General features: G+C 47.0%; 1 protein-coding gene across 1 annotated transcript in view; it reads left to right on the forward strand.

Moving 5' to 3' along the window:
• The window catches only part of LOC121334187 (exocyst complex component 4), a gene marked incomplete at its 5' end in the record, with an annotated part of 213,738 nt that overhangs the window by 166,557 nt on the left and 21,696 nt on the right, over nt 1-25,485 (forward strand). Inside the window, 5 exons of the mRNA XM_041401096.1 lie at nt 156-311; nt 4,303-4,481; nt 18,372-18,513; nt 21,974-22,152; nt 23,405-23,564. Of these exons, the coding sequence (XP_041257030.1) occupies nt 156-311; nt 4,303-4,481; nt 18,372-18,513; nt 21,974-22,152; nt 23,405-23,564 (816 nt within the window). The remainder of the gene's footprint in view (nt 1-155; nt 312-4,302; nt 4,482-18,371; nt 18,514-21,973; nt 22,153-23,404; nt 23,565-25,485) is intronic.

Here is a 25,485-nt window from a genome sequence, read left to right on the forward strand (position 1 = left end):
CTCGCTGTCCCCTCCGCGTGCGGAATTCCTCTCTGCATCCTTTCCTCACTGCTCAATCCCCGCGTGTGTGCCATGGAATGCCATCCATAACACAGAATTAAATGAGAAGTGTCCCTGGAATCAGGATGAGGTGGTTGTTGCTGCTCTCCCTGCAGGAGCATCGTGCAGTCGGATGAGAAGCTGGTGATCAGCGCCTCCTGGGCCAAGGACGACGACATCAGCAGGCTCCTGAAATCCCTGCCCAACTGGAGCAACATGGCTCAGCCCAAGCAGCTGAGGCCCAAGAGAGAGGAGGAGGAGGATTTCATAAGGTAAAAAACGGTGGGAAGTTGGGAATGGGTTTCAAGGAGAGCAGCAGCAAAAAGTAGGAGCGAATTTACGGCGTTTTCACAGCTGTCGTGCGTTACAGACATATTTTATGAAAAATCTTTTTGCTAGGATTCTTTCTCCTGAGAAGCTGGGAAGCTTCAGCTTCTCCGTGTTTTGGTGCTTTGGAATGTGATTTGGAGAATTGTTTACCCAGCATGTGAAATTGTTTTTACTTGAAGACCATTAACAGCCGCCTGTGTCAAGGCTGTGGGCAGTCACATGATTTTATTATCATTCCATTCTTTCCTTTTCTAACTTTCTGATGGATCCTTTCTCTCTATTCTTTTTAGTATAGTTTTAGTATAGCATTTTAATATCATAATATAATAAATCAACCTTCTGAAACATGGAGTCAAGATTCTCATCTCTTCCCTCATCCAGGGACCCTTGAAGACAACCACAGTCTTGTCCACAGGAAAATCATGGAATCATTTGGGAAGTGGGAAAGGCTTTGGAGATCATCGAGTCCAACCATTCCCAGCCCTGCCAAGGCCACCACTGACCATGTCCCCAAGTGCCACCTCCACATGGCTTTAAATCCTTCCAGGGCTGGGGACTCCAGCCCTGCCCTGGGCAGCCTTTTGGGGGAAGAAATCCCTCAAATCCAATATCCAAATCTTCCCAATATCCAACCTGAGCTTTTCCTGGTGCGATTTCTGCTCACTCTGTTGTTCTGACAAAGCCATTTGGAGAGTTGTCTTTGTGATCCAAGTCAAGGAAATGCCTGGGACTGGGGAAGGAAAGGATTGTTTGAATCCAGGCAAATCCTTGTCCTGCTGGTTGGTGCTGCTCTGATCAGCCACGTGATGGAGGGAGCAGCATTTTCTGACCTAAAGGAGGTGGTACTTCCCAAAATCCATGCTGTCAAAGGAATCTTTTATTTGACCCATGACCATGGTGGAGTTTCCCCCCAATCCCAACGCAGGGGAGCAAATAAAAAATTCCAATATTTCCAACAGGAATTCTTTTGGAGACAACTCCCTGTGCCCAAACCAGGTTGTTTCTACCTTTCATGCCAGTGAAAGCCTGGAAGGAGGCAGATTCCCTTTGCCTGAACGTTGGGAATGGCTCAGCTCCTGTGAGATTCCAAAGGCTGCACGTTCCCATCCCTATTCATCACTTCCTTGATTGGCACTTGGCTGTAAAAGTGGAGGAGGAGGAGGAGAAGCTGTTGAAAATAACAAGTCCAATTTGCCCAGATTGTCGTTTTCCTCCTTCCCTGCCTGGAAGCCCCGTGACAGGGGGGATGCAGCCTGGAGAGGATGGGATTTGTGGGGTCACAGAAGGGTTTGCAGCTTGGGCAGGGATTTAAAACATCCCCAGGGCAGCAGGGAGAGGCTGCAGAGCCCTCGAGGTCTCTGTGCAGTCCCTGAGTTGAATTTCATGGATTCAGTCCTCACCTGCCTTCACATTTATCCTTCATTTCCTCACCTGGGAAGCCCCTCCTGGCTCTCCCTGTGATTCCTGGTCCATCATTTTGGGATAGCAAAGCTCCAGTGGGCTCTGCTGGCTGAGTGGAAATTCCTGGCCAGGCAAAAACGGGTGGCCAAGCTCAGCCTGACGCTGACAGAAGCAACATTTTCATCCCAATGTGCATTTTATCCCATTGATTCCATTCTCCTGGCCGTTCATTGAAGTATTTTGTGACACTGGATCAGAGGAGCTCCAATGGCAAGCCTTTGGGAAAAGCCCATTAAGTCATCCACACTGAATTTCCTGGGAAAAGCTCCTGTGCTGTGGCTTTTTTTCAGCCCAGGCTTCAGGACAAAGATCTTTTCTCAGTGTCTGTTTGCACAGAGCATCATCTGCTGAGCCCCAGTTCCTCCCAGTGCCATGTGAACGCTCCTGGGGCATTCATTTAAATCTTAATAATTGGTCTGGGCCAGATTTAGCCAATTGATGGCTTAGAAACTTCCTGCAGGATGGGTGGTGGTTGAATAGATCCCTCCTGAAAGCTTCAAAATAAAGTTAATTGCTCGTCCAATTTTTTTTTTTGTCATCCCCTTCCCATTTAAGCAGCCTTTTCCCAGCCTTTTCTCCTAATACAAAGGAACATGATTTCTTCACTGCTGCTGCTGCTTCTTTCTCTTGGCACTGCTGATGAATTGGGAATAATTCTGCCTGGACACTGCAGTGGAGCCAGAGGGAAGCAGGTCCTGTGGAATCCTTGGTTAGCAGAGAATGGGAGAGCTCACTTCATTATTATTATTTCATTTTCATGTCATTATTTTCACCCAAAGCAGGACTTTTGACCTCTGTGATGTTTAAAATTTCAATATTTGGTGTTCCTGTGCCTTAATCCTTGGCTAGCAGGGCAGGACTACACATCCCTTCCTGGAAAAGAAGGTTCAAGCCTGATGAAATCTGGGGAAATGTTCTTTTTTGGACGTGGAACTACTCAGCAGCAGCCCCTAATGAATATTGGAAAATTATTCCAATATTTTGGAACAAATCCTGAAAGTTCACCAGCAGTTTTTGTCCCCTGGCAGCAAAAGAGATCCGTGCCCAGCTTTCCCTCCTTCCCCAGCTTTCCTGTAATTCATTTGTTTCAATAGAAAGAATCCAAACAAACAAAAAAAATCTTTGCAAAAAATAATCCTCAGCCTGTGGACAGAGATTGATTTTGTTGTTTTAACCCCTTGCTGTCTCCTCAGCAAGGAGATGTCAGAAGGCACCAGCAGAATTTCCCATTGATTGGGAATTATTCCCATTAGTTGGGAATTATTATTATTATTATTATTATTATTATTATTATTATTATTATTATTCCAGTGGGATTTGGCAGCCAGAAGGACCTGCTGGAGCATTTTAGAGGAGCTCAGAGCTTGGTAGGTGTAGTGGTTTTGGTTTGCTAATTCGAGATTTTTTCAGTTTTAAAATTTTCTAATGTGTTGATGAGTGTGATGGGCTTTAGTGTTAGTTATTATTTATTATAATAATAATAATATAATTATTAGTGTGCTTCTTTCATGTTGTGAGATAGGATTAGGAGAAAGGCAAAGTAGGTTTAAAACATTTAAAAGTGTACAAAGAAGATCTTATTAAAAGTAACTAAAAGAAAAAAAAGTAGTAAGAATGAAACTAGATTTCCTCCCATTCCAAACCACAGCAGTGAGGGGAGGCAGGGAGGCAAAGCCCAGCCTCTGCTGCTGGAATTGGTTTTTGGAAGCAGGCTGCCCTCATCTCTGGAGCATCCCACAGTCCATCCCCCAGGCAGAGGTGCTGCTGATAATCCCCAAAGATATTCCCAGCTCTGCCTCGGAGAGGGAAAAGCACTGGGCAAAGAGCTTGGATTTGACTTTTATTACTAATATTGTTTAAAAGAGTTAAAAACCAGTTTTTAAAAATATTAGTAATAATACCATGTATCATTAACTTTCATACCTTTATACAAATTTACAACACAGAATTATCTGTGGTATTTTCATGGTTCCCCACATGGAGGAGGAATTGAGAATCTGACTCCATGTTCTTAGAAGGCTAATTTATTATTTTATGACATTATATTGTATTAAGAATACTATACTAAACTATTCTAAAGAATAGAGAAAGGATACAGACAGAAGGCTAAAAGATAATAATGAAAACTTGTGACTCTCTCCAGAGTCCCAACACAGCTTGGCACTGGTTGGCCAAAGAGTCAAAACAATTCACATAAAACCAATGAAACAATGTCCAACCACATTCCAAAGCAGCAAAACACAGGAGAAGCAAATGAGATAATATTGTTTTCCTTTTCTCTGAGGCTTTTCAGCTTCCCAGGAGAAGAATCCTGGGCAAAGGGATTTTTCAGAAAATACGATGGTGACAACTAACCAATATTTAATTTCTCGTATCAAAATAAACTCTTCACTTGCAAGATTCGCAACAGAAAAGATTCTCCTGCTGTGCCTGATTCCACATTCCTCAGGGGGGCTTTGCTTTGCATTTCAGGGCTGCTTTTGGCAAAGAATCCGAGGTCCTGATCGGGAATTTGGGAGACAAACTGATCCCTCAGCAGGAGATCCTGCGGGACGTCAGCGACCTCAAAGCCTTGGCCAACCTGCACGAGAGCCTGGAGTGGCTGGCAGGACGCACCAAGGCAGCTTTCTCCAGCCTCTCAGCAGCCCAGAGTGAGTAATTCCCATGGGAAACCTCTGCCTGGGGATTGGGACAGCGGAAATTTGGGGTTTTAGCAGCTTTTGTTCCTCTGGGGGCTGTGGGGGCACCATGGAGGGCTCCAGGAGCATCATTTCTGGCTTGGTTTGGAAAGCCAGGTGTCTGCTGAGGAAGGCAGGAGCCTCCCCTGGAATGGAAAATGCAAACCCCCTCCCTCTGAATTATTATAAATTTGAAATTAAGGGGCTCTCAGGCAAAGATATGGGAATGGGAATAACAGTTCTTTACTAGGAAAATTAAAAATACAAATGCAAGGCTTCTCAGCTTCCCAGGAGAGAAATCTTGGGCAAAGGGATTTTTCCAGAAAATACGACGGTGACACAAGGGTGCAGTTTTCCTCTGAAAGTCAAACTTTTAAGTTCTCCCACCCTGTGGTATCACACACTTCTATTCAAACTGCACACCCACAATCCCAGTTCTGTCATTCCATTTTGGAAGCTTCTCCAGGGCCTCAGGTCAATGCAGGTTTCTCCTGGGGGTCAGAGCCTGGCAGCACAGAAAGTCTGGAATTCTCAGAATCCAGGGTTCCAACAGCCTTTGTCTTGGTTTGAGCTCTTCCTCCTGCCCAGCATCCTTGGAATTAAATAGTGTGTGTTTGACAAATCCTGAGCATCCCATGCTGTCTCAGGGGGTGCAAGGGGACAGCTGAGGAGCTGGAAAAGGAAAAGCATGGAATTAAAAACCCACAGAGTTCGAGGGGATGCCGGGACTCAGGGGAATGTGGTGAGGATACAGGGAATTTCTGCAGTTTGGTTTGGAAATTTGGAGCAGAATCCTGAGGGAAGGTGTCCAGGACTGGGGCAGCTGAGTTCTCCTGGGAGCTGGGAGTTGAAAACCAGCTCAGACTTTTTTTTTTTTTTTTTTTTTTTCTGGGAATTTCACAAGGGAAATTTGCTGGTGCTGAACAAAGTCACAGTGTTTTATGTCCATGAAATCATTCTTGGCAGCAGAGCCTCTCTGGGTGACTGAAATCCTTCCTGTGTATGCTCTAGAGCAGGACTTCAAACTCCTCCCTCAGCTTTCCATCATCAGATCCTTTGGATCCAGAAGGATAATTAAGGTTACACAACCAGTTAACAATTAAAACCCAAATTACTCCAGGCAGCTTTAATATTCCTGTAACCCAGACTTTGCCTTCTCCATACCTGGGTGACAGCGCTTGCTCTGTTCTAGCTTTTTTTTTGTTATTAAACAAATAACAAAATCAAACAAAACCCAGTGGGAAATGCTATCAAAGTTCAGGAGCCAAATATTTATTTAATTACTAGGAGAGTTCTCAGGGCTGAGGATTTATGTTCTAACAGTCAGAGCTGTTAAAATAAAACATCATTTATAATTTGAGGTCTGGTTGAAACTCAGGTTTTTTAATAAATCAATATTTTCCAGATATTAAAGGGCACGAGCTTGACTTTCAGGCCTCGGAGAGGACGTTCCACACGGTGGTGAATAAAAATAAAAGCGCAAAGTGTAATATTTCACTTGGCAGCGTCCTCCTGACAATAAAAATTCATCTTCCTTTGTAATAACTTCATCCCAAAATGTCTGTGCACAAATGCCAGGAGTGTCTGGAACAAGGGGAAGAAGGGGAAATGACAGAGGCTGTCCTGACCTCCTGCTTATAAATGAAATTTTCATCCTTTGGTTGTTTCTCTTTTCTGCTCCAAAAACTTGAGATTCAGTCCTGCTCCCACTCAGGGCATCACCCAAGTGTTCAGGGAGTGATCAGGACCTGAATTTTTGGTGCAATGCCAGAAATTCCATAATCCAAACAAGCCCACGTGGAGGTGGTGGCCCTGGGGGAAGGCAGCAGTTTTTCCAGCAAAGCTTCCTTGGATGCAAACAAATAATAAATAGGTTTTATAAATTTATTTTATATATTATTTATAAAAATATAAATAATATATTATTTATAAAATATAAATAATATATTATTATATAATGCATAATAATATGTTTTATATATTATATAATAATATCTATAATATATAATATCTATAATATATAATAAAGCCATTCCCTGTGTCCTGTTCATCCCTTGTCCCCAGTCCCTCTGCAGCTCTCCTGGAGCCCCTTCAGGCCCTGAGCTCCTCCAGCTCACCTAAATCAGGATTGTCTTTTGTCATGGTTGAGACAGAGACAATACAAAGCAACACACTCCATTTTCAGAAGGCTTCAAACAGTTTTTATTCCAGCCTGCATGCTTTTTGTACATTCTTACAAAACTCATAAATTTACCCTTTACTCATTGGTCACAAGACAAACACGGTGCTCATTGGAACATGCAGGTGCAGTTTCTCTTAATTATCCTTCTTTCTCTCTTGGTTTCTGTGCCAATGACCTTGGCAGGAAATTCTTTCAGGGGTAAACATGGATCCTCTTCCCAAACATGGATCCTCTTCTCAAACATGGATCCTCCTGTCAAACATGGATCCTCTATCAAACATGGATCCTCTTTTCAACATGGATCCTCTTCTTAAACATGGATCCTCCTGTCAAACATGGATCCTCTTCCCAAACATGGATCCTCTTCTCAAGCATGGATCCTCTTCCCAAACATGAATCCTCTTCTCAAGCATGGATCCTCCTGTCAAACATGGATCCTCTTCTTAAACATGGATCCTCCTGTCAAACATGGATCCTCTTCTCAAATATGGATCCTCTTCCCAAACATGGATCCTCTTCTCAAACATGGATCCCCTATCAAACATGGATCCTCTTCTCAAGCACAGATCCTCCTATCAAACATGGATCCTTTTATCAAACATAGATCCTCTTCTCAAACATGGATCCTCTTCCCATACATGGATCCTCCTATCAAACATGGATCCTTTTATCAAACATGGATCCTCTTCTCAAACTTGGATCCTCTTCTCAAACTTCTCTCTGGCTCACAGAAGTCACTCTAAAACCTCTTCCAGGCCTTCTCTTCCACAAGGTTCATTGGAATTAAACTCTTTTACATCTGCACCGTGTATCCATGGCTGTCACAGCTCAGTAGCTGCCCTTCCCTCAGCCCCTTCGTGTGGAGAAATCTTTATTTGCTCAGAGTGTCGTGTTCACCTTCTCTGCGTGGGCCTTGCCTGGGTCATCCTTGGTGAGCAATAGCAGCATTTTAATGCATTTCCAGTTCTAACTGGAAAAACAGCCAGGGTCTGAGGAGGGTCCTCCTGTCCTGTCATTGCCTTCTCCACAAAGAGAAAATCCTTCAGGAGCACACCCTGAGGCCATTCAGCCTCTTCACTGCTGTATCCCGTGCCCACAGCAGGTATTTTCTCCTCAAATTCCCTGAATTCCACGGGGCTGTGGAAGATGTTTTCCCCTTTCCCTCTGCAGATGGGCAGCACTTCCCCCACATTCCCAGTCTGGGTGATCTACAACTTCCATCCAAAGCAGCGGAGGAAAAAATGAGGTTTTCTACAGCTTTTTACCAAAATCCTGCATTTCTCTGCCACTGGCTGGCTTTATTAATGATAACACCGAGCATTTGCAGCTCATTTCCCAGCCAGAGATCTCAAAATGCTTCTCAGAGCTTACTGAGGGCCATTAGAGCATCCTGGGCCACTTTTTCCCAGGAGGATCATCAGCCTCTCCTTTGCCTCCCTGAGCCTGGAGTGGGCTTTGAGAGGAGCATCCTGCCCCACTCCAGGAACGATGGCTTGGAAATGGACACTGGAGCCCTTGTGTGCCACACACAGCTGTCATTTAAAGTCACTTTCAGAGGGGCGCAGAGGGGTTTCAGCACAAATGGAAATCAGGGGAAATTGCTGCCTTGCATTTCACAGCCAGGCCACGCAGCAGTGCTGAGCTCAGGCAGGGCTTTGTGTTTAACCCCCTCATGAACTGAATTCAGCTCTTAAATGGGGCTCTATTTCTCTCAAGCTGCAGCTGATTTATTTTTTTTTCTCGGTCACTGAACTTGTAGCACATCTTGCTGTATTGATTGCTCATGGAGAAGTTTTATTTTTAAGATATATTAATAGAAAACCTTATTTGAAAGCCAGATTAAAGATGACCAACACGGGCCTGCCCTGGGGCAGAGGAAGGACTTGGTGAATGCTGTGGCTTTGTCATTGCAACAAAAGTAAATTTCTGACTAAACCAGAAAAAGCTGCACATTTCCACCAAATGCAAGCCATCTGCTATTAAATTAACAAGGTAAATCTCGAGTGCTTTCATTATTTGGTGAATATCTGCTGCTTCAATATGACTTAATCCAAATGCCAGCTTTTTATTTAAGCTTCATAAATAGCCTTATTTTCCAATATTTCTTCTTTCCCACTGCCTGAGCAGTTGGGGCTCTTCTGGAAGAGCACAAATCCTGGCCAGCTGCCCTTCCCAGGAACCTCCTTTGTGTGATCATCCCCAGCTTGCTGGGCCCCCATGGATGGCCCTGCCCTGGGAGCTGCTGGTGGTGGGCAAAGTTATTGAGATCTTGGTGGTTCTGAGGAGAAGCGGAGGAAAAGAAGGAAAAGCTCTTTTTGGGCATTGTATCTGCTTGGCCATGGCTGGTGTCCACAGATCTTTCTCAGCTCAGCCTGTTCCTGCTCTGGGATGCTCTCCACAAACATTGGGAATCTCTGAATCTCTCCAAAGCTGTGCCCAGCTTTGGCTTCTCCAAACCCCAGCATGTCCTCAGCGAGCTTGGGGTGGTGTTTAAGGAAGGAGTGAGGTTCCTGCCTGCTCTCCTGGGTTTCCAGGTGGGAATGCCCATGAGCAAGGACAGGGAGCTCTGCCACCCTCACCCAGAGTGAAATGGGGTCTGTCACATCCAAACCACACCGGGGGCGATCAGCTGCTAATTAATCACCATTTATAGCTTTGATAGAAATACAAATGTACTTAGCAAAGCTGCTGCAAACAGCTGGGAGAGCTCAGACCCCCTGCCAGGGCCTGAAGGGGCTCCAGGAGAGCTGCAGAGGGACTGGGGACAAGGGATGGACAGGACACAGGGAATGGCTGCCACTGCCTTGAGAAAGCTGAGCTAGAACAGAGGTTAGATGGAATTAAAGAATAAAGCAGGGATGGATTGAAAGGATCTCCTGCATGGATGCCCCTTGGGCAGCACAAGAGCCCAGCCAGGGCTGCCCCCAAGATGAACCCAAATGGTCCCAAAATGCACGAGCGCTCCCGGGGTCTCTCCCTGGGATCAGCTCTGCTCCATGTGCACATTGCAGTTCAGTGTCCAATTCCAGCTCAGCCCCTGCACTCCCATCCTGCTTGTTTTTCTCTCTGCAGCCCACGGGGTTTGTGCTCCTGGGCTGAGATTTGGATCATTTGTCCTTGGTGCCCAGCTGGAGCAGGAATTGTTTTGTCTCCCTGCTCTGTGCACAGAGCTCACCATCCCATAATATGAAGCCCAGACCCCACACTAAAGCAGCACAGAATGTGAAAAATATAAAAGCTAAACCTTGAGGCATCAAGGGCAGCCATGGATGGGATCTTGGCAATGAGGAATTCCTGGCTGGGCTGGAATTGCCAGAGCAGCTGGGGCTGCCCCTGCATCCCTGGAATGTCCAAGGCCAGGCTGGACACTGGGGCTGGAGCAGCCTGGGACAGTGGCAGGTGTCCCTGCCATGGGATTGGAGCTGGATGGGTTTAAGGTCCCTTGCCACCCAAACCATCCCAGGATTTTGCAGCCAAGAGCTGAGCTGAGCAATTCAGGCAGAGGGCAAGAGTCCAGCTGGGTTTCCCTCTTGGCTGAGTTGACTTTTGGAGGGCTAAAACCATGGAAAAATTGGGATAGCAAAGTGTTAAAACACCTTCAAGACCAGCAGGGACCTGCTGACTTCACAGAGATAAAATGCCTGGTTTGATTTAACTGAGCATGAGGAGATTATTTTGGTTTATTTTAGAATTCTGGCATGAACATTTCATAGGTTATAAATGGCTCTGCTTTGCTGGACTCAGGGATGGAAACCACACAGTCGCCAGTCACCTAAAAACCCCTGGTTTTCCATCAAAGTGATCTCCTGGTGCCCTCCAGAGCTTTTTTCCCCCTCTGGAATGTCTGCAGTGAAGCTTTTCCCATGGATCGCAGCCTTCCTCAGCCTCAGCTTTTATTTCCACCAAATATTTACCGGGATGAGGAGCTCAGCCACTGTTTCCCTGGCCTGGCTGCTCATTCCTGGGTTGTTGTGGGAGACAGCACCGGGAATCCGTGCCTGGATCGATCCTGGGGTCAGCACTCAACTCGCCATCATCATTACACTAATTACTCAGCAGCCCTAACCGCAGGGGATTGTCATGTAAATGAGTGACCCAATTAGCAAAGCTCTCCAAAGCCTTTTCCAGCCGGGATCCCGCCTGAGTCATGCCAGGAAATCGGGATTTTGTGGGAATTTCTCCAAGGAGCCCGCTGGCCACTCCTGTTGGTCCATCCCAGTTAAGTCCTTTTATTTCTTCTGGAGAAAATTATTCTCTGATGGCAAAGATCGGGAGCAGAAAGTCCTCCCTGCTCCTCCTCAGAGGTGACACCTTGCCCTGCTCTGGAGGGGGTGAAATAATTGGTAAAATTATTATTAAACAGGATGGGGACTCAAACATCCAGGGTTTGACATCACCATTGGGTCACTCTGGTCTCACCAGCACTTAAATTCCTCTGGGATTTGGGGGAATGACTCTTAAATAACCAGGAATTGTGGAGAAATCAGGCTGAGTCTGATCATCCTGGTGCTTGTCCCTTTTTCTGCCCCATTCTTCACCCTGAATTTGAGAACTCTTCATCATTCCCATGGATGTTCCCATCCCCACCTTCCTCTGGATTCCCTTGGACAAAATTTGTTCCTTTGTCTTCCAGACATCTGGGCTGCTCCTCTTGCTTTGCAAACCAATCTCTTAAAAACAAACAGCCCTCAAAAAAATCCCCTTTATCTATAATTGATTAATTATATCTATAATTGTATCTATAATTGATTATTGCCATTAATTTTATCTATAATTATCTATTTATTGTCCAAAAAAAAAGACTGCTAAGGATGTGTTCACTGTGTTTATTTTCATTATGCTTTTACTCCTGAGCATCAGGACACTGATTAACTCCAGGAATTTTATTCCTTTCTCTTCCATTAAGTCCAACAGACTGGGAGATTTAAGGTTCTTTTGCAGATCCATCCCTCTGAGGCCCAGAGAAATCCTGCAGGGAAATTTTGAAGGCATTTTTTGGGAAGGTGCAGCTCCATGTCCTGGTGGACTCTGAGGAAAAGGGGCTGAGTTTTTGGTTTGCTGTAGGTGGAAGGAAGTGTCTCCATTTCCCTGTTTTTAAGGAAAATCAGGTGAAGCACACCAAAGAGGCAAAAAAATCCTTCCCAGAACTCAGAAGAAGCTGAAAGGACTTTTTAAAATCAAGTCACTTCTGAGATCATCTAATTCAGCCCAGGAAATAATAATTCTGAGAAGAGCAAGTTCTGGGACAGTTACATCATAAATGACTGAAAACAGAAAAAATTAAAGAGAGGAATTTTCCCAGTTGAGGAGCAGTGGAACAGAAAATCCTGGACATTTTAGGGAATCATTCCCTAGTGAAATCAACCCTGATCCTAATCCTTGTTAGGATCCTGCTCTTCATTCTCCCTGCACAATGTTGCTTCCTTCAGTGAAAAAAACCCCAAATTTTTAATGAAAAACTCCTGATCTTCGGAGTTCTTTTAATGAACCAATTGTTTTTTGGTGGTTTTCATGCCTTTTCCAGACTGCAAAGTGCTTAAAGAAAGAAAAGTGTGGATCACCCAAACCTTCCAGGAGCTGTAGGATTAAACTCAAACCTCTTACGTTGCCCCTCTATTTTATTTAACAGATTCCTTTTCTCCTCTCCAATAATCATTTTTTCCCAAGGCTGCATCTTTGCAGAAAACCAGAAAACCCACATTTTGGAGGAGTTCTTGCCTTTTTTTAAAAGCTCTAATTTCCTGGGGAAATTTATGCCCGGCGGCAGCAGCAGCAGCGAGGAGCGCGGCAGGCAGGCAGCGCTAACGAGACAATTCATTAAGTGCCGAGTGTACACACGCAGTAAAAAACATTAATTCCCCAAATGAAAAACTAATAGAGTGTTTAGGCTGCTCTTTATCACCGGTGACAGTCTGGGCTCTGCTGTCATTAGTGTTTACCCAGCTGGTGGGGGCTGCAGCTCTTTGCCGCCTCAAAGGTCGGGATGGTTTTTTTCCCAGCTTTGTCCCTTCTCCTGAGCTTGGATTTTGAGGACATGGGAAGTTCTGAGTGCCAGCCCTTCATTTTTTGATTCCTTCTTTCTTGCTTTTTTTTTTCCTTCCCTTCTTCAGAACCTTCTGCAGGGGGAAATCCCTTCCTTAAGTTTCCTCCAGCACATCCCTAATTTTTCTCTGAGAAAACTCTGTTGTATTTGCAGGGTGCCCTCGTGGCAGGGAGGAATGATGGATCTGACTCCATGTCCTCAGAAGGCTAATTTATTATTTTTTTATATTTTTATATATATTAAAGAATATCTTTTATATATTTTTATATATATTAAAGAATGCTAAACTAAACTATACTAAAGAATACAGAAAGGATACAGACAGAAGGCTAAAAAGATAATAATGAAAACTCGTGACTCTCTCCAGAGCCTCAACACAGCTCAGCCCCAGTTGGCCAATAAGTCAAAATAATTCACATGAAACCAATGAAACAATGTCCTGTTGGATAAACAATCTCCAACCACATTCCAAAGCAGCAAAACACAGGAGAAGCAAATGAAATAATATTGTTTTCCTTTTTCTCTGAGGCTTCTCAGCTTCCCAGGAGAAAAATCCTGGGCGAAGGGATTTTTCCAGAAGATGTGAATGCCTCAGGACTCATTAGTGGAAATTTGCTCGGAGATTAATTAACGAGCAGCTCTCCCTGAGCTCGTTTCCTCTTCACCTCTGTTTGTCCTGCAAGTGCAGCTTTGTCCCTTTGGCACCAGTGAGTGCCCTTGCCATTGATCCCAGTAAAAGGTGAATTCCCAGTAAAATGCTGGGAATTTGGACAATTTACACAGCTGACATCCCAAATCCAGCTGTGAGGTGCCAGATACCTTGAAGGTTGGACTGGTGGCCTTTCAAGTTCCCTTCCAACATTGTTGGTTCCCTTCCATTCCATGATCTGGGAAGTCTTGGGAGAAATCATTCCTTTGAGTGTTTTATTTCCCTGGATCTAAACCCTACAAAAGATAACAATTTAGGTAAAAAAGCATCAATATCTGGGTGAATATTTGAAGTATTTATTCATATCTAAGAGGCCCAAATATTCATATCTCAGAGAAGAAGCCCAGGGAAGGTGTCAACCCCAAAATCCAGCTTTGCCCTGAAATGAATCCTGTGGGAGAATCAATATCCAGCTCCAGCTTTTATGGCTCATTCCAGTCCTTTCCTAGAGAACTGGAATTCCCAAATGGACCAGTTTAGGAGAAGGAATGACTGATCTGAACCTTGGAGTCCCATTTTTGGTGGGGCACTGGTGACATTCCTGTCCCCTCACAAATTTTCCTCACCAGCAGCACCTTTCCCTTGCTCTGCCCCAGAGGGACAGACCATGGCTTAACACACAGGTGTCTTCTAAATAGTGAAATATTTAAAAATTATTAATTTTTTCATGCTTTTTGGGTGTGGAAGTCAGAGGTTTCGTGGCAGAAATCCCGCTGAAATAAGTCCTTGATGTTGGATCTGTTGTTGACACCTTCCTCCTTGAAAAAATGATCACATCTCTGATTCTGCTTGGCTTCACCCAAAGCTTTTTCCTTGAAATACCAGATACTCTCCTTTTTGAAGGTGTTTCAGTAGCGATTTTGAGTCCTTGTGGCATCATCTCCTCATGGTGCTAAAAGCTGTGGGAACAGAAGACACTGCTGGAATGGCAGTGATGGATAAAATCTCATTATCCAGGTTTTTACCTGCTGGGAACTCAAGCACTGAAAGGGAAAGTGGAGCCTGAGATCCCCAGGAAAGTCTCCAGCAGAGAGAAGAGTTAACCCTGACTCTCCAAAGGCTTAATACAGCACCTTCCCTGTGACAAATTCCCTTTTCCCAGTGTTTTTTGGAGTTACCTCTTCTGGAGAGGAAGGGAGGAAGAAATTCGAATTTAAGGAGCTGCGAACTGTTCCTTAAATTCAGCAGGAGTTTCTTGCTGCATCTCTCTCCCAGACAGGAGGGATTTTCCCCCAGCAGAGCCGTAAAATGTCTCTGTGAGCCTTTCCTTTCCCCCAGAGAGGAAATTAGGGAATGCTGTGCAGATCCTGAGCGTTTTGGAGGTTCCTTCCTCGGGTTCAGGGTGCAGAGTTTGTCTCCTTGGGCTGATTTTGCTCCTGGTGCTGTTAAACCACTGGGATGTGTCAGTGGTCACTCTGCTCACACCTGAGTGGCTCCAAGGGGTTTTGTTTAACATTCCAGAGGTCTGGCACTCTGCATCCATCCATCCACAACCTGCCAGGAGGCACCTGCAGAAACCCTGGGTGACAAGGCCTGGGCTGAGTTTATTTTCCTCAGCTTTGCTGGAACGAAACGATCCTTTTCCTCAGAGGGAGACAACTCAGCTGTGGTTTCAACCAGGGAGGAGAAAATCCCGAACAAAGCTGGCACTTTTATCCAGCAGCATGGGAAATTCACCTTCCAATTCGGGAAGGCTCCAGGATGATAGGGGCCAGTGGAGCAGGGCTTTGGCCAGGGTGTTGTGGTGGCCAGGTGGGCTCATGCTCAGCCTGGTGGAAATGGGTGAGGAAGGAGGAGAAGGGGAAGAAGAATTGCGTGGCTGGTCTGTTTTTCCAGCATTCCTGATTTTTTTCCCCCCTTTTCCCAGAATTTCAGCAGGCAGAGATCCCTCCCTTTTTCAGAGTGTGGTGGGTCCACAGCCACAGGAAGGCTCAGCCTTTGCCCAAACAGCTGCCCAACCCCACAGCCAGCTCCAAATGGCATTTTCTACTCAAAGCCCTTTAATAATTCAGGCTCTGATTATTTTTTGCTGCTCCAGCTCGTTTGTTGGCTGCGTGCTGCCAAGGATGATGGAGTAAAACTATCTGGAGTGAGACTTAAAAGAATGGGATCTCCTCTTCTGGATGTCCAGAGAAGAAAGGAAAATTGATGGGCTCTGAAAGGCTTCCTTTGAGCTCCAGAAGCGAAAACACACAGGAGAAATTCAGATTCACCCCCCAAAAAAAAATTCAGATTCACCCCCCCACCTGAGTCTCCTCCCAGCCAGGGGGGCCCAGAAGGATTTCAGTGCTGCAAACACAGAGCAGATTGTGCCCATCTCCCTCCTCCCCTCATCTCCACTGACAAATATAATTACAGCTTCACTTAAAGTGCTGCAAGTGAGTTGTGGAGAGGAGAAAAATGGTGTGTGCATCTGCCTGCAGCAGCAAGGAGCTGACTCCTGCTTTTCTCTGATGGCTCCATCCATCTCCAGCACTTCCAGGGTGGCAGAGCTGGCTCTGCTAAAGAGAGATGATTCCTGCCCCAAGTGCATCTCCAGGAGGATAAAAACTTCTCAAAATGTAGGATTTTGGGCTTTGAAAAAATGATGTTTTTTCATGCATGGTACAGGTGGGGTTTCCTGCTTTCCTGTGTCCATGTAATTATCCCTAGACCTGACCCTGAGCTGAAGTCCTGGGATAATCTGGAATTAGAGGTTCTGTAGATAAGCCACTCACCCCCTCGCTGATAAATTAATTTTCTTGGTGGGACAGAGCTCAGTGAGCAGAGAGGGGCTGGGAGAAGTCTCAAGGAAGGGGAATTCTCATCATTCCCACCCACCCAGGTTGGACTGTCACCCTCGTTTCCCTCTTTATTCCCCTTTCACACCCCAGGCCAGTTCATCATTTCCAGCAGCATTTGCCAGGCTGGGAATTTCTCGGTGTTCCTCGGTTCAAAAAATTGCTTCATGAATTTTGCTGTGACCTCAGGAGTTGCTGAGGGGGTTAAATTCCTGGAGTTAATTCCTGGAATGGGTTGGTTTGGAAGGGACCTCAAGGATCACCTCATTCCAACCATGGCAGGGACAGCTCCCACCATCCCAGCTGCTCCAAGCCTTGTCCAACCTGGCCTTGGACATTTCCAGGGATCCAGGGACACCCACAGCTTCTCTGGGCATCAAAGATCATCTATTTCCATATTCTGTGATTTCCACACTTAACTGTACATTTCCCTCCTGTTTGTTCACCTCTGCTTTAATTTGTTTTGCACCAAAAAAAAAAAAAAAAAAAAAAGAGGGTTTTTATCCCCTCACTTTGCTTTTTTTTCTCTTTTCAGGCTGGATCTGGGGGTGTGTTTAATTTTAGGCCCATTATTTTTAGTGTTTAATCCCAAATTCCTCTCCCAGAGCAGGGCCATGGCTGCACAAAAGTCACATTTCCTTAAATCAGCATCAATCCAAATGGAATTTGATTGTCAGCAGCTCCTTGGGAATGCACAGATCCCTCCTGTGCAGGGCTGTGCTGGATCTGGGAAGGGTCTGGAGCAGCTGAAGGAGCTGGGAAAGGGGCTCAGCCTGGAGAAAATGATCCCATGATTCAACAAAGAGATGGAGAACTCCGTGAGGGAAAAAAATAATGTTACCACGTAAAGAAACAAATACAAAACATCCGTGAATAAGGTTAGGCTGGAAATTCAAACCCAGACTTTACCTTCCTTGTTACAGAAGCTTTTTGAAGGAGCCAGCAAGAGTCAAAATGTTTTATATGGCACAGGAATCTCTCCTTGAGGCCATGGGACACAGGGATTTTGGGGATCCAGGAAATCTCTTCACAATCCCATTGTTTAATTCAATATTTCAGGGCAGCCTTGTCTCAAACTGATCACCCCTGGCAGGATGTCAGCCCCGAAGTGCTGCTTGAACGAGGCCTTGAACTGGGATATTTGGGATGCACTTCCTCAGATGAGGGTGGAATGTGGGATTGCAGAGGGTTCCTCTTGTGGCTTCAGGGATCAGCCCTGGGGTAAAATACCAGGGGTGAAGTGATGGATCTGGAGCTGCTCTGGTGGCTGGGATAAAATCCCAGAAGGTTTTTCAAGGAGGTCTCAGTGGGAGGAAATGATCCATGAGCACCTCAAGGGTACTGCCTGTGGTTTAATTCCTCTTTACAGCCCTGAGGGATGAAGTTGTGGAGTTAGACCTGCTCTCCTGGCTGGGATAAAATCCCAGAAGGTTTTTCAAGGAGGTCTCAGTGAGAGGAAATGATCCATGAGCACCTCAGGGGTGCTGCCTGTGGTTTAATTCCTCTTTACAGCCCTGAGGGATGAAGTTGTGGAGTTAGACCTGCTCTCCTGGCTGGGATAAAATCCCAGAAGGTTTTTCAAGGAGGTCTCAGTGAGAGGAAATGATCCATGAGCACCTCAGGGGTGCTGCCTGTGGTTTAATTGCTCTTTACACCCCTGAGGGATGAAGTTGTGGAGTTAGACCTGCTCTCCTGGCTGGGATAAAATCCCAGAAGGTTTTTCAAGGAGGTCTCAGTGAGAGGAAATGATCCATGAGCACCTCATGGGTGTTTAATTCCTTTTTACTGCCCAGGAGCTGTGGTGAAGGAACAAAACCAAAGCAAGGCTCCTCTGAAGGGATGGGGACATTGAGGTGACCAAAAAGGACCCTCCCAGCTGTGGGGGCCTTGGCTCCCAAGCAGCTCCTCCCTCCCTCCCAGCAGAGCGAGATGAACACTCCTGGACTCTGCAGCCACAGGAATTCTCAGCCCAGAGCACTCTCTTCCCAGGAAAATGTCTCCTGCAGGTTGATGAAACCCCTCAGACCCACCTGGGAGTTCAATCCATTGCTCCTCCATCCGCTCCTGGGTCAGAGGTGAACACCCAGAGCACACAGGAGGCTCTGGATGGGATGGAGAACATCCCAAATGTAACTCTTCTCTCTTCCAGCCACGTCCCCAGGCCAGGACAGCCATGCCAGCCTGGAGCAGCTCCCTGCATCCGAGCAGATCCTGCAGAGCCTGAGTGAGCTGGCCAGGTCCTTCCAGGAGATGGCTGATCGCTGCCTGCTGGTGCTGCACCTGGAAGTCAGGTAAAAACCTGGGATTTGGGCGTGGAGGGGGATCTTGGGAAGCTGCAGGTGGAGATCATGTCCAGAGGAGACAAAGAAACTTGTCCATGACAGCAACAAAGGTGAGTCCAGGAATGCCAGATCACCAAATGTGGCATGCAGGCAGGGCACCAAAAGTGGGATTTCCTAGGGAGGTTTGTATCTTAACTAAAAGAGAATTAAGGAAGGAATTCCTTCATGTGGGGACGGTGAGGTCCTACCAGAGCAGCTGGGGCTGCCCCTGGATCCCTGGAATATCCAAGGCCAGGCTGGACAGGGCTTGGAGCACCCAGGGACAGCAGAAATTGTCCCTGCCCATGGCAGGGGTGGCACTGGATGATCTTGCAGGTTCCTCCAACCCAACCCACTCTGTGATTCCATGATTATGGTTCAGAGACCAGGAAAAAATGTGATTTTCAGGGAGCTTTGTCTTTCCAAAACAACACAATGGTGTTTTCACAGTCTAACAGGTGTCTCCACAGGTTGTTTTTTTTGAGTTTTTTTGGTTTTTTTGTTTTTTTTTGTGGGGGACTGCAAATAGGAGCTTCTCCTCCTACTTCTTCAAACAGTGACAGGAACTGGGAACCAGCTGGATTTTTTTCAAGGGCTGGGTGATTTCATGAAGTCTCTGCCTTCACGTGCAAAGATCAAAGGCAGCAAATCCCTTTCTTCAGGCTGCCAGCTGCCCACTCCAGGGCTGGGAAGATGTTTTTCCCTGGAGAACTGTTCAGGCCAGGTGTATTTGCATTGCTTCCCTTTGCTCTGAGGCATCAAAAAGAAGGGGGATGTCAGAAATTTGATGGATCATCAGTTTGTTCTTTGGTGACACATCCCAAGCTATGTCGTGTCCCCCTGTGCTCTGCTGGAGTCAGCATGGAGCTCTGGCAAAAAAAATCCACATTAATTCTTGTCAGCACTCCTTCATCCTGCCATCCATCACCTGCTGGGCTTGGAAGGATTTGAGGAAAAGGTGGTGGAAGTATGGAAATGGAGCAGTTTTCCAGCTGGGCTGAAGGAACCCAGACTCTTGGGATGGGTTTTTGGCCTCTGTGGCTTTTTGTCACACTTGGGTTAAGCAAAAATCCCTAAAGTGCACTTCAGGGATAAATTCTGCTGTAATTTAGAGCAGAGAAGCTCCAGTGCTTCCAAGAGGAGCCGAGGTTGGAGCTGTGGATTCACCAAACTGTGTCCAAAGGGAGGAGAGGTGGGAGCTTCCCTGGATCCTTCACTCTGCGTTTCCAACCTCCTGCAGTCCCTCTGGTGCCTGTTCCCAGCAGGATTCTCTGATCCTACACCCCTTCCCTGGATCTGTGCCATGTCCAAGGTGCACAGCACGGTGGGAATCCCTCCACAGAACCCCTGTGGTTTGAGAGACACTCGGAGCACATCTGGGAAGAGCCTGGGGATTTATCCCACCTCTGGCTGCTGCAGGTGCAACCTGAGGAGACACCAAAACAGCCAGGAATTTGGGAATTGTCTCCTTGAATTCCCCAGGGATTTGGGGAATTCCACACAATTATCCCCTGCCTTTCTCCTGCCTCAGAGCTCCCCTTCATTCCAGATGCCGGTTGGTGTTGTCTCCTCCTCCTCCAGCGTCCCTGGACGTGACCCTGAGGTCACTGAGATCCTGCTCCTTGGATTTGGGTGTGCTTCCTTAAAGGAGACATTTGGCACACCCAGATCATTCCCCAAGCCATGGAATCACATCCTACAATCCTGGCAAGGTTTGGGTGGGAAAGGACCTTAAAGGTCATGCAGTGCCATGGGCAGGGATTCCTTCCCCTATCCCAGCTTGCTCCAAGCCCTGTCCAGCCTGGGAATGGAAGCAGCTTTTGTTGGAATAATCATGAAATTTTAGACTACTTAATGTCTGTTACAGGATTTTCATATTTTAAAACAATATATAAAATTATAGATAAGATGCTTTTACTCTGGGGATTGCCCTAAATTGGACTTGCTCGTGATGGCCACCTCAGGGGTGTTTTCCAGGGAATGTGGAAGCCAGGACATCTCTGTCACAGCCTTGGGCCACTCTGGTGGGAGCTTCCTGCCCCCATGTGCTGACCCTGAGTTATGCCCCAAATTCCAGGGATTCTCCCTCAGGCTTTGATTTGTTCCCCTGGCAGGTGAATTCCAGAATCATGGAACCATTTAGGTTGGAAAAGACCTTTAAGATCATGAGGTCCAACCATGGTGGCCCTGCCAAGGCCACCACTAAGCATGTCCCCAAGTGCCACCTCCACATGGCTTTAAATCCCTGCAGGGATGGGGACTCCAACCCTGCCCTGGGCAGCTGTGAGGGGCTGAATGGCCCTTTCCATGAAGGAATTTTCCCTAAAATCCAACCTAAATCTCTCCTGGTGGAAGTAGAGCCCAACCCTGTTCCCACTGGGTGACCACAAAAGCAGAAGGAGCTCTGCTGTAGATTTTTCTGGACACAGAACTTTCCTCTCTGGCTGTGAGGGAAACAACTTAATTATGGCTTTTAGCAGAGTCCTAAGAGGGGATTAAACTGCATGGAATTTCTCCTTCCAGGGAGGGGGGCAAGTTGGGATTCAACTGCATGGAATTTCTCCTTCCATGGAGGGGGGCAGGTTGGGATTCAACTGCGTGGAATTTCTCCTTCCAGGGAGGGATGATGGTTGGGCAAGTTGGGATCCAACTGGAAGGAATTTCTCCTTCCATGGAGGGGGGCAAGTTGGGATTCAACTGCATGGAATTTCTCCTTGCATGGAGGGGGGTAGGTTGGGATTTAAGTGCAAGGAATTTCTCCTTCCATGGAGGGATGATGGTTGGGCATGTTGGGATTCAGCTGGAAGGAATTTCTCCTTCCGTGGAGGGGGGCAAGTTGGGATTTACCTTTCCATGTTGGAATTTCTCTTTCCATGGAGGGATGATGGTTGGGCAAGTTGGGATTTACCTGCATGGAATTTCTCCTTCCATGGAGGGAGGCAAGTTGGGATTTAACTTTCCATGTTGGAATTTCTCTTTCCATGGAGGGATGATGGTTGGGCACGTTGGTGAACAGGATGGAGTTGCAGTAGTGTGAAATGTTTGGAATTAAGCACAATCATGGAATTTTAATGATCATTCCATGACCCCTGGCTTGCTGGTCCTGCCAGTTATCCCTTTTATGAGGTTTTCATGAAAGGAGTTCTTCTTGGAGGACTGGTATTGTATGGGAGGTTGGGAATCTTGGGAAAACTCAGTGGAATGATGGAGGTCAGCTCAGGAGCTGGAGGACAGGTCCTTGTCACCAAGGATCTGTTGGATCCATCCCTGAAGACGGAACAACAACAGGAGGAGGATACCTTCAACACAGACATCACCGCCCATCTCCTGAAGTTATTTTTTACCAGCTTGAGGAAGGGAAAAACCACTTTGCACCCCAGGAATACTTTAAAACGGGGGTTGTTGCACTGTTGTTCCTCGTGCCTCACAGGGTTCACTGTTTCCACTACCTGATCCCTCTGGCCAAACAAGGGAATTACGCCATCGTGGCCAACGTGGAGAGCATGGACTACGACCCGCTGGTGGTGCGGCTCAACAAGGACATCAGCGCCATCGAGGAGGCCATGAGCGCCAGCCTGCAGCAGCACAAGTTCCAGTACATCTTTGAAGGTCAGGCTCTTCCCAGTCCTTCCTCCCTAAAGGGTTTTCCATTCTCATCCCAAAGCTCCACGGGATTCCTTTCGGGGGTGAAGCAGAGTGAGGTGCTGCTGTCACCCACAGGGCATTGAGTGAGAACCATGTGGGAGAGCTGGGAATGACCACCTGGAGAAGGGAAGGATCCAGGGAGAGCTTCCAGCACATTCCAGGGCCTGCAGGGGCTCCAGGAGAGCTGCAGAGGGACTGGCGACAAGGGATGGACAGGACACAGGGAATGGCTCCCACTGCCAGAGGGCAGCCATGGATGGGATCTTGGCCATGAGGAATTCCTGGCTGGGCTGGAATTGCCAGAGCAGCTGGGGCTGCCCCTGCATCCCTGCAGTGCCCAAGGCCAGGCTGGACACTGGGGCTGGAGCAGCCTGGGACAGTGGGAGGTGTCCCTGCCATGGCAGGGGTGGCACTGGGTGGGATTTAAGGTCCTTTCCCACCCAAACCATTCTGGAATTCTGTGATTCCCCCTTTGTTCAAGAAGAGGGAAATGACTCCACACAGAGCCACGGGGACCATTCACATCCTGTTGAATTTTAAATTCATACTCATGGTCCTCCTTAATCACACCTCTTAAGCCCAGGTCTGGGATTTACAGATTTCCCACACTGGCTCCCTGTACATGAGCAAAATCCTTAATTTAGACTTTTAATTGGCCTCTGGACTTGCCCAGACCTGTGCAGTGCAAATCAGGCTGGGTTTTTGCTCTTTGTAATATGACACGAGTGCATGCATCACTTTGGGGGTGCCTGTGTCCCTTAGCCCCCAGCTGTGCCCTTCTGACATCCTCCAGACACAGGAAACTGTTCAGAGAGGGGTTGTGCCCCAGGGGCATTGGAATGCAGCTCATTCCTACTCCTGGAGACTGAAATTACCAGAAAAAAACAGGGAAACCACCCCCCTGGAGAACAGATTAAAATCCTGTGGTTGTACAGGAGCTGCAGTGACCCATTGCTCTGCCCAGACAGGGAGAGGGACTGGAAGGCACATTATGCAAAGCCTGGTTAAAAATCAGATAACACAGCTCTAAGTTCTGGGGCAGTTTTGTGTTTTCACTAAAGAGGTGGAAAGTCCTAAACTGCACCACGAAGATTTCTGAGCGTTTCCAGGTAAAATCCAATTATCCCTTGATCCAGCTCACAGGCACCACTCAACAACACTCATTTTGGGGGTCTTACCACGAATTACTGGCACTAAATCCCTTCCCCCCTTGCAGGCTTGGGCCACCTCATCTCCTGCATCCTCATCAACGGCGCCCACTACTTCAGGCGCATCAGCGAGTCTGGCATCAAGAAGATGTGCAGGAACATCTTCATCCTGCAGCAGAACCTCACCAACATCACCATGTCCCGGGAGGCCGACCTGGACTTCGCCAGGTGAGCACAAACCCCGGCCTTTGTCACTCTGCCAGGGCCCACCCGAGCTGAGGTGGCTCCTTCCAATGTGGGAGAGGTTTTTAGGGAGAGCCCTAAAAGGTTCGGTGCCAGGATTGAGAGATGAACGGGACTTTTGGGTTTTTGGTCTTCAGGTTGTTGATTTTTCTCTCATTAAAAGTTCAGCACGTTCAGGCTTGGTGTACAAAGAGAAGGGCACCAAAAAAGTCATCAGACGCACAGGTTCAAGGTCTTTTAGAGCTGCTTTGTGCAATTAACTCTTAAAACGTATTTTATTTCTACCTTTCTACCAATAACTAATTATTTGTCTGTCCAACATCTGCATTGTGGTTCTTTCTCACCAATCATTCTGTGCCACCAACAGAGCAGAAAATGGAGGCGATGAAGAACAAGAAGGAGATCAAACAATGCCCAAACTCCTTCCATCTTGTCTCCTGCCCACCTCCACATAAAACCCCAAAACTCTTGAGTTTTTCACCCTGTGATAAACTATACTACTCTCTGTTTCACACACTCGTAGATTCCAATTCATCCCAGAGTCTTGGAAGCTTTCTCCATGGATGAAGATTAAAAGCAGTGTTCTCCTGGGGATCAGGATTTCTCAGGACAAGCAGAGAAACATTCCCTGTGCCCTGGGTTCCAACATTCCAAAAGTCTCAGGTGGCCAGATGAGTGGCAAGTTCAACAGCTGGAGGTGTTGGTGGCAATTTTGGCTTTCCTTTGGTTGAACAATGTTCAGAGGGATGTGGAATCATAGAATCAGGGGGCTTGTTAAGGTTAGGGAAGATCTCCAAGGTCACCAATCCAAATGTGGATCACTTGAGGCTGATGTGAGGTCCCACCAAAGTGTCTGTGCTTGGTGCTCCCTTGAGGCTTCTCCAAGACCAAAACCCAGGCAGGGAAAAGCTTCCAAAGATAGTGGGCAGAATTTAAACAGGATGAAACTGGGGCTTGCATTTATTCCCAGGTGAGAAATGCTTTGGTTTGTTGAAGGCTCAGGGTCACCAGATCCAGGTTGGCTTGAAGGGACACCTCCCTCGAGTTCTGTTACCTTGAAATAGCAGGAACAGCAAAATAAACCCAAAATAAACCCAAAACTCCATGTACAAGACCCCCTGCAAAGCTCTCCCACATTCTGGGGTGCCTTCCCTCCAGGAGGATTGAGGGACAAGCAGGTGGAGGCGAGCCCTGAGCAGTGGTTTTGGCAGCTGGACTCAAGAGCTGGCTCAGCTGATCCTGTCAGGGTCAGGAGGGGACAGCTGAGCCCAGGAACAGCCAAAAGAAACATCTGGAACTTGGAAATAAAGGAGTGGGGTCCAGTGAGAGAGGTCTGTGTGAAACTTGGATCTGACCCCCCACAAACTCTTGGTGCCATCCCTTGGCCACTGCTGCTGGAGGCTGAATTCCGAGGGAGGTTTGCACTCCCCGGATGAGGAGTGTGCCTGAGAGCCTTTATTTGGGATCTCATCTGGGGGTGGATCCTCTCGGAATTGATTTCTTCAGATCACCGTCGGCATGAGGAGGTTGTGGATGCTGAGGCCTGCTGGAGGGGGAGGGAGGAAGATCCATTAGAGATTCTGCAAGGAATAAACTTCCCCAATTTAATCTTTTCCTTCTTAAATGACCGTCCTGTGGTGAAGGAATTTTCCTGATACGCACCCCTAAACTCCTCTGGCACGACTTGAGGCCATTTCCTTGTGTCCTGTCCCTTGTTCTTGGGGGCAGAGCCTGACCCCCACCTTCCCACAGCAGCTTTGTGCTGAATTCTTCCCACCACATCAATTCAGCAACATTTCTTTTATTCCTTTCACAGCTCCATCACTTCCCTCTTTTCTTCTGGGGAGTAATTCCATGCTCTGTTTGATTCTTCCATTCTTCAGATGACTCCTGAATGTTTAAATGT

This window comes from Onychostruthus taczanowskii, unplaced genomic scaffold, assembly GCF_017590055.1.
Source record: "Onychostruthus taczanowskii isolate IOZ18803 unplaced genomic scaffold, ASM1759005v1 scaffold184, whole genome shotgun sequence".
NCBI classification, from domain to species: Eukaryota; Metazoa; Chordata; class Aves; order Passeriformes; family Passeridae; genus Onychostruthus; species Onychostruthus taczanowskii.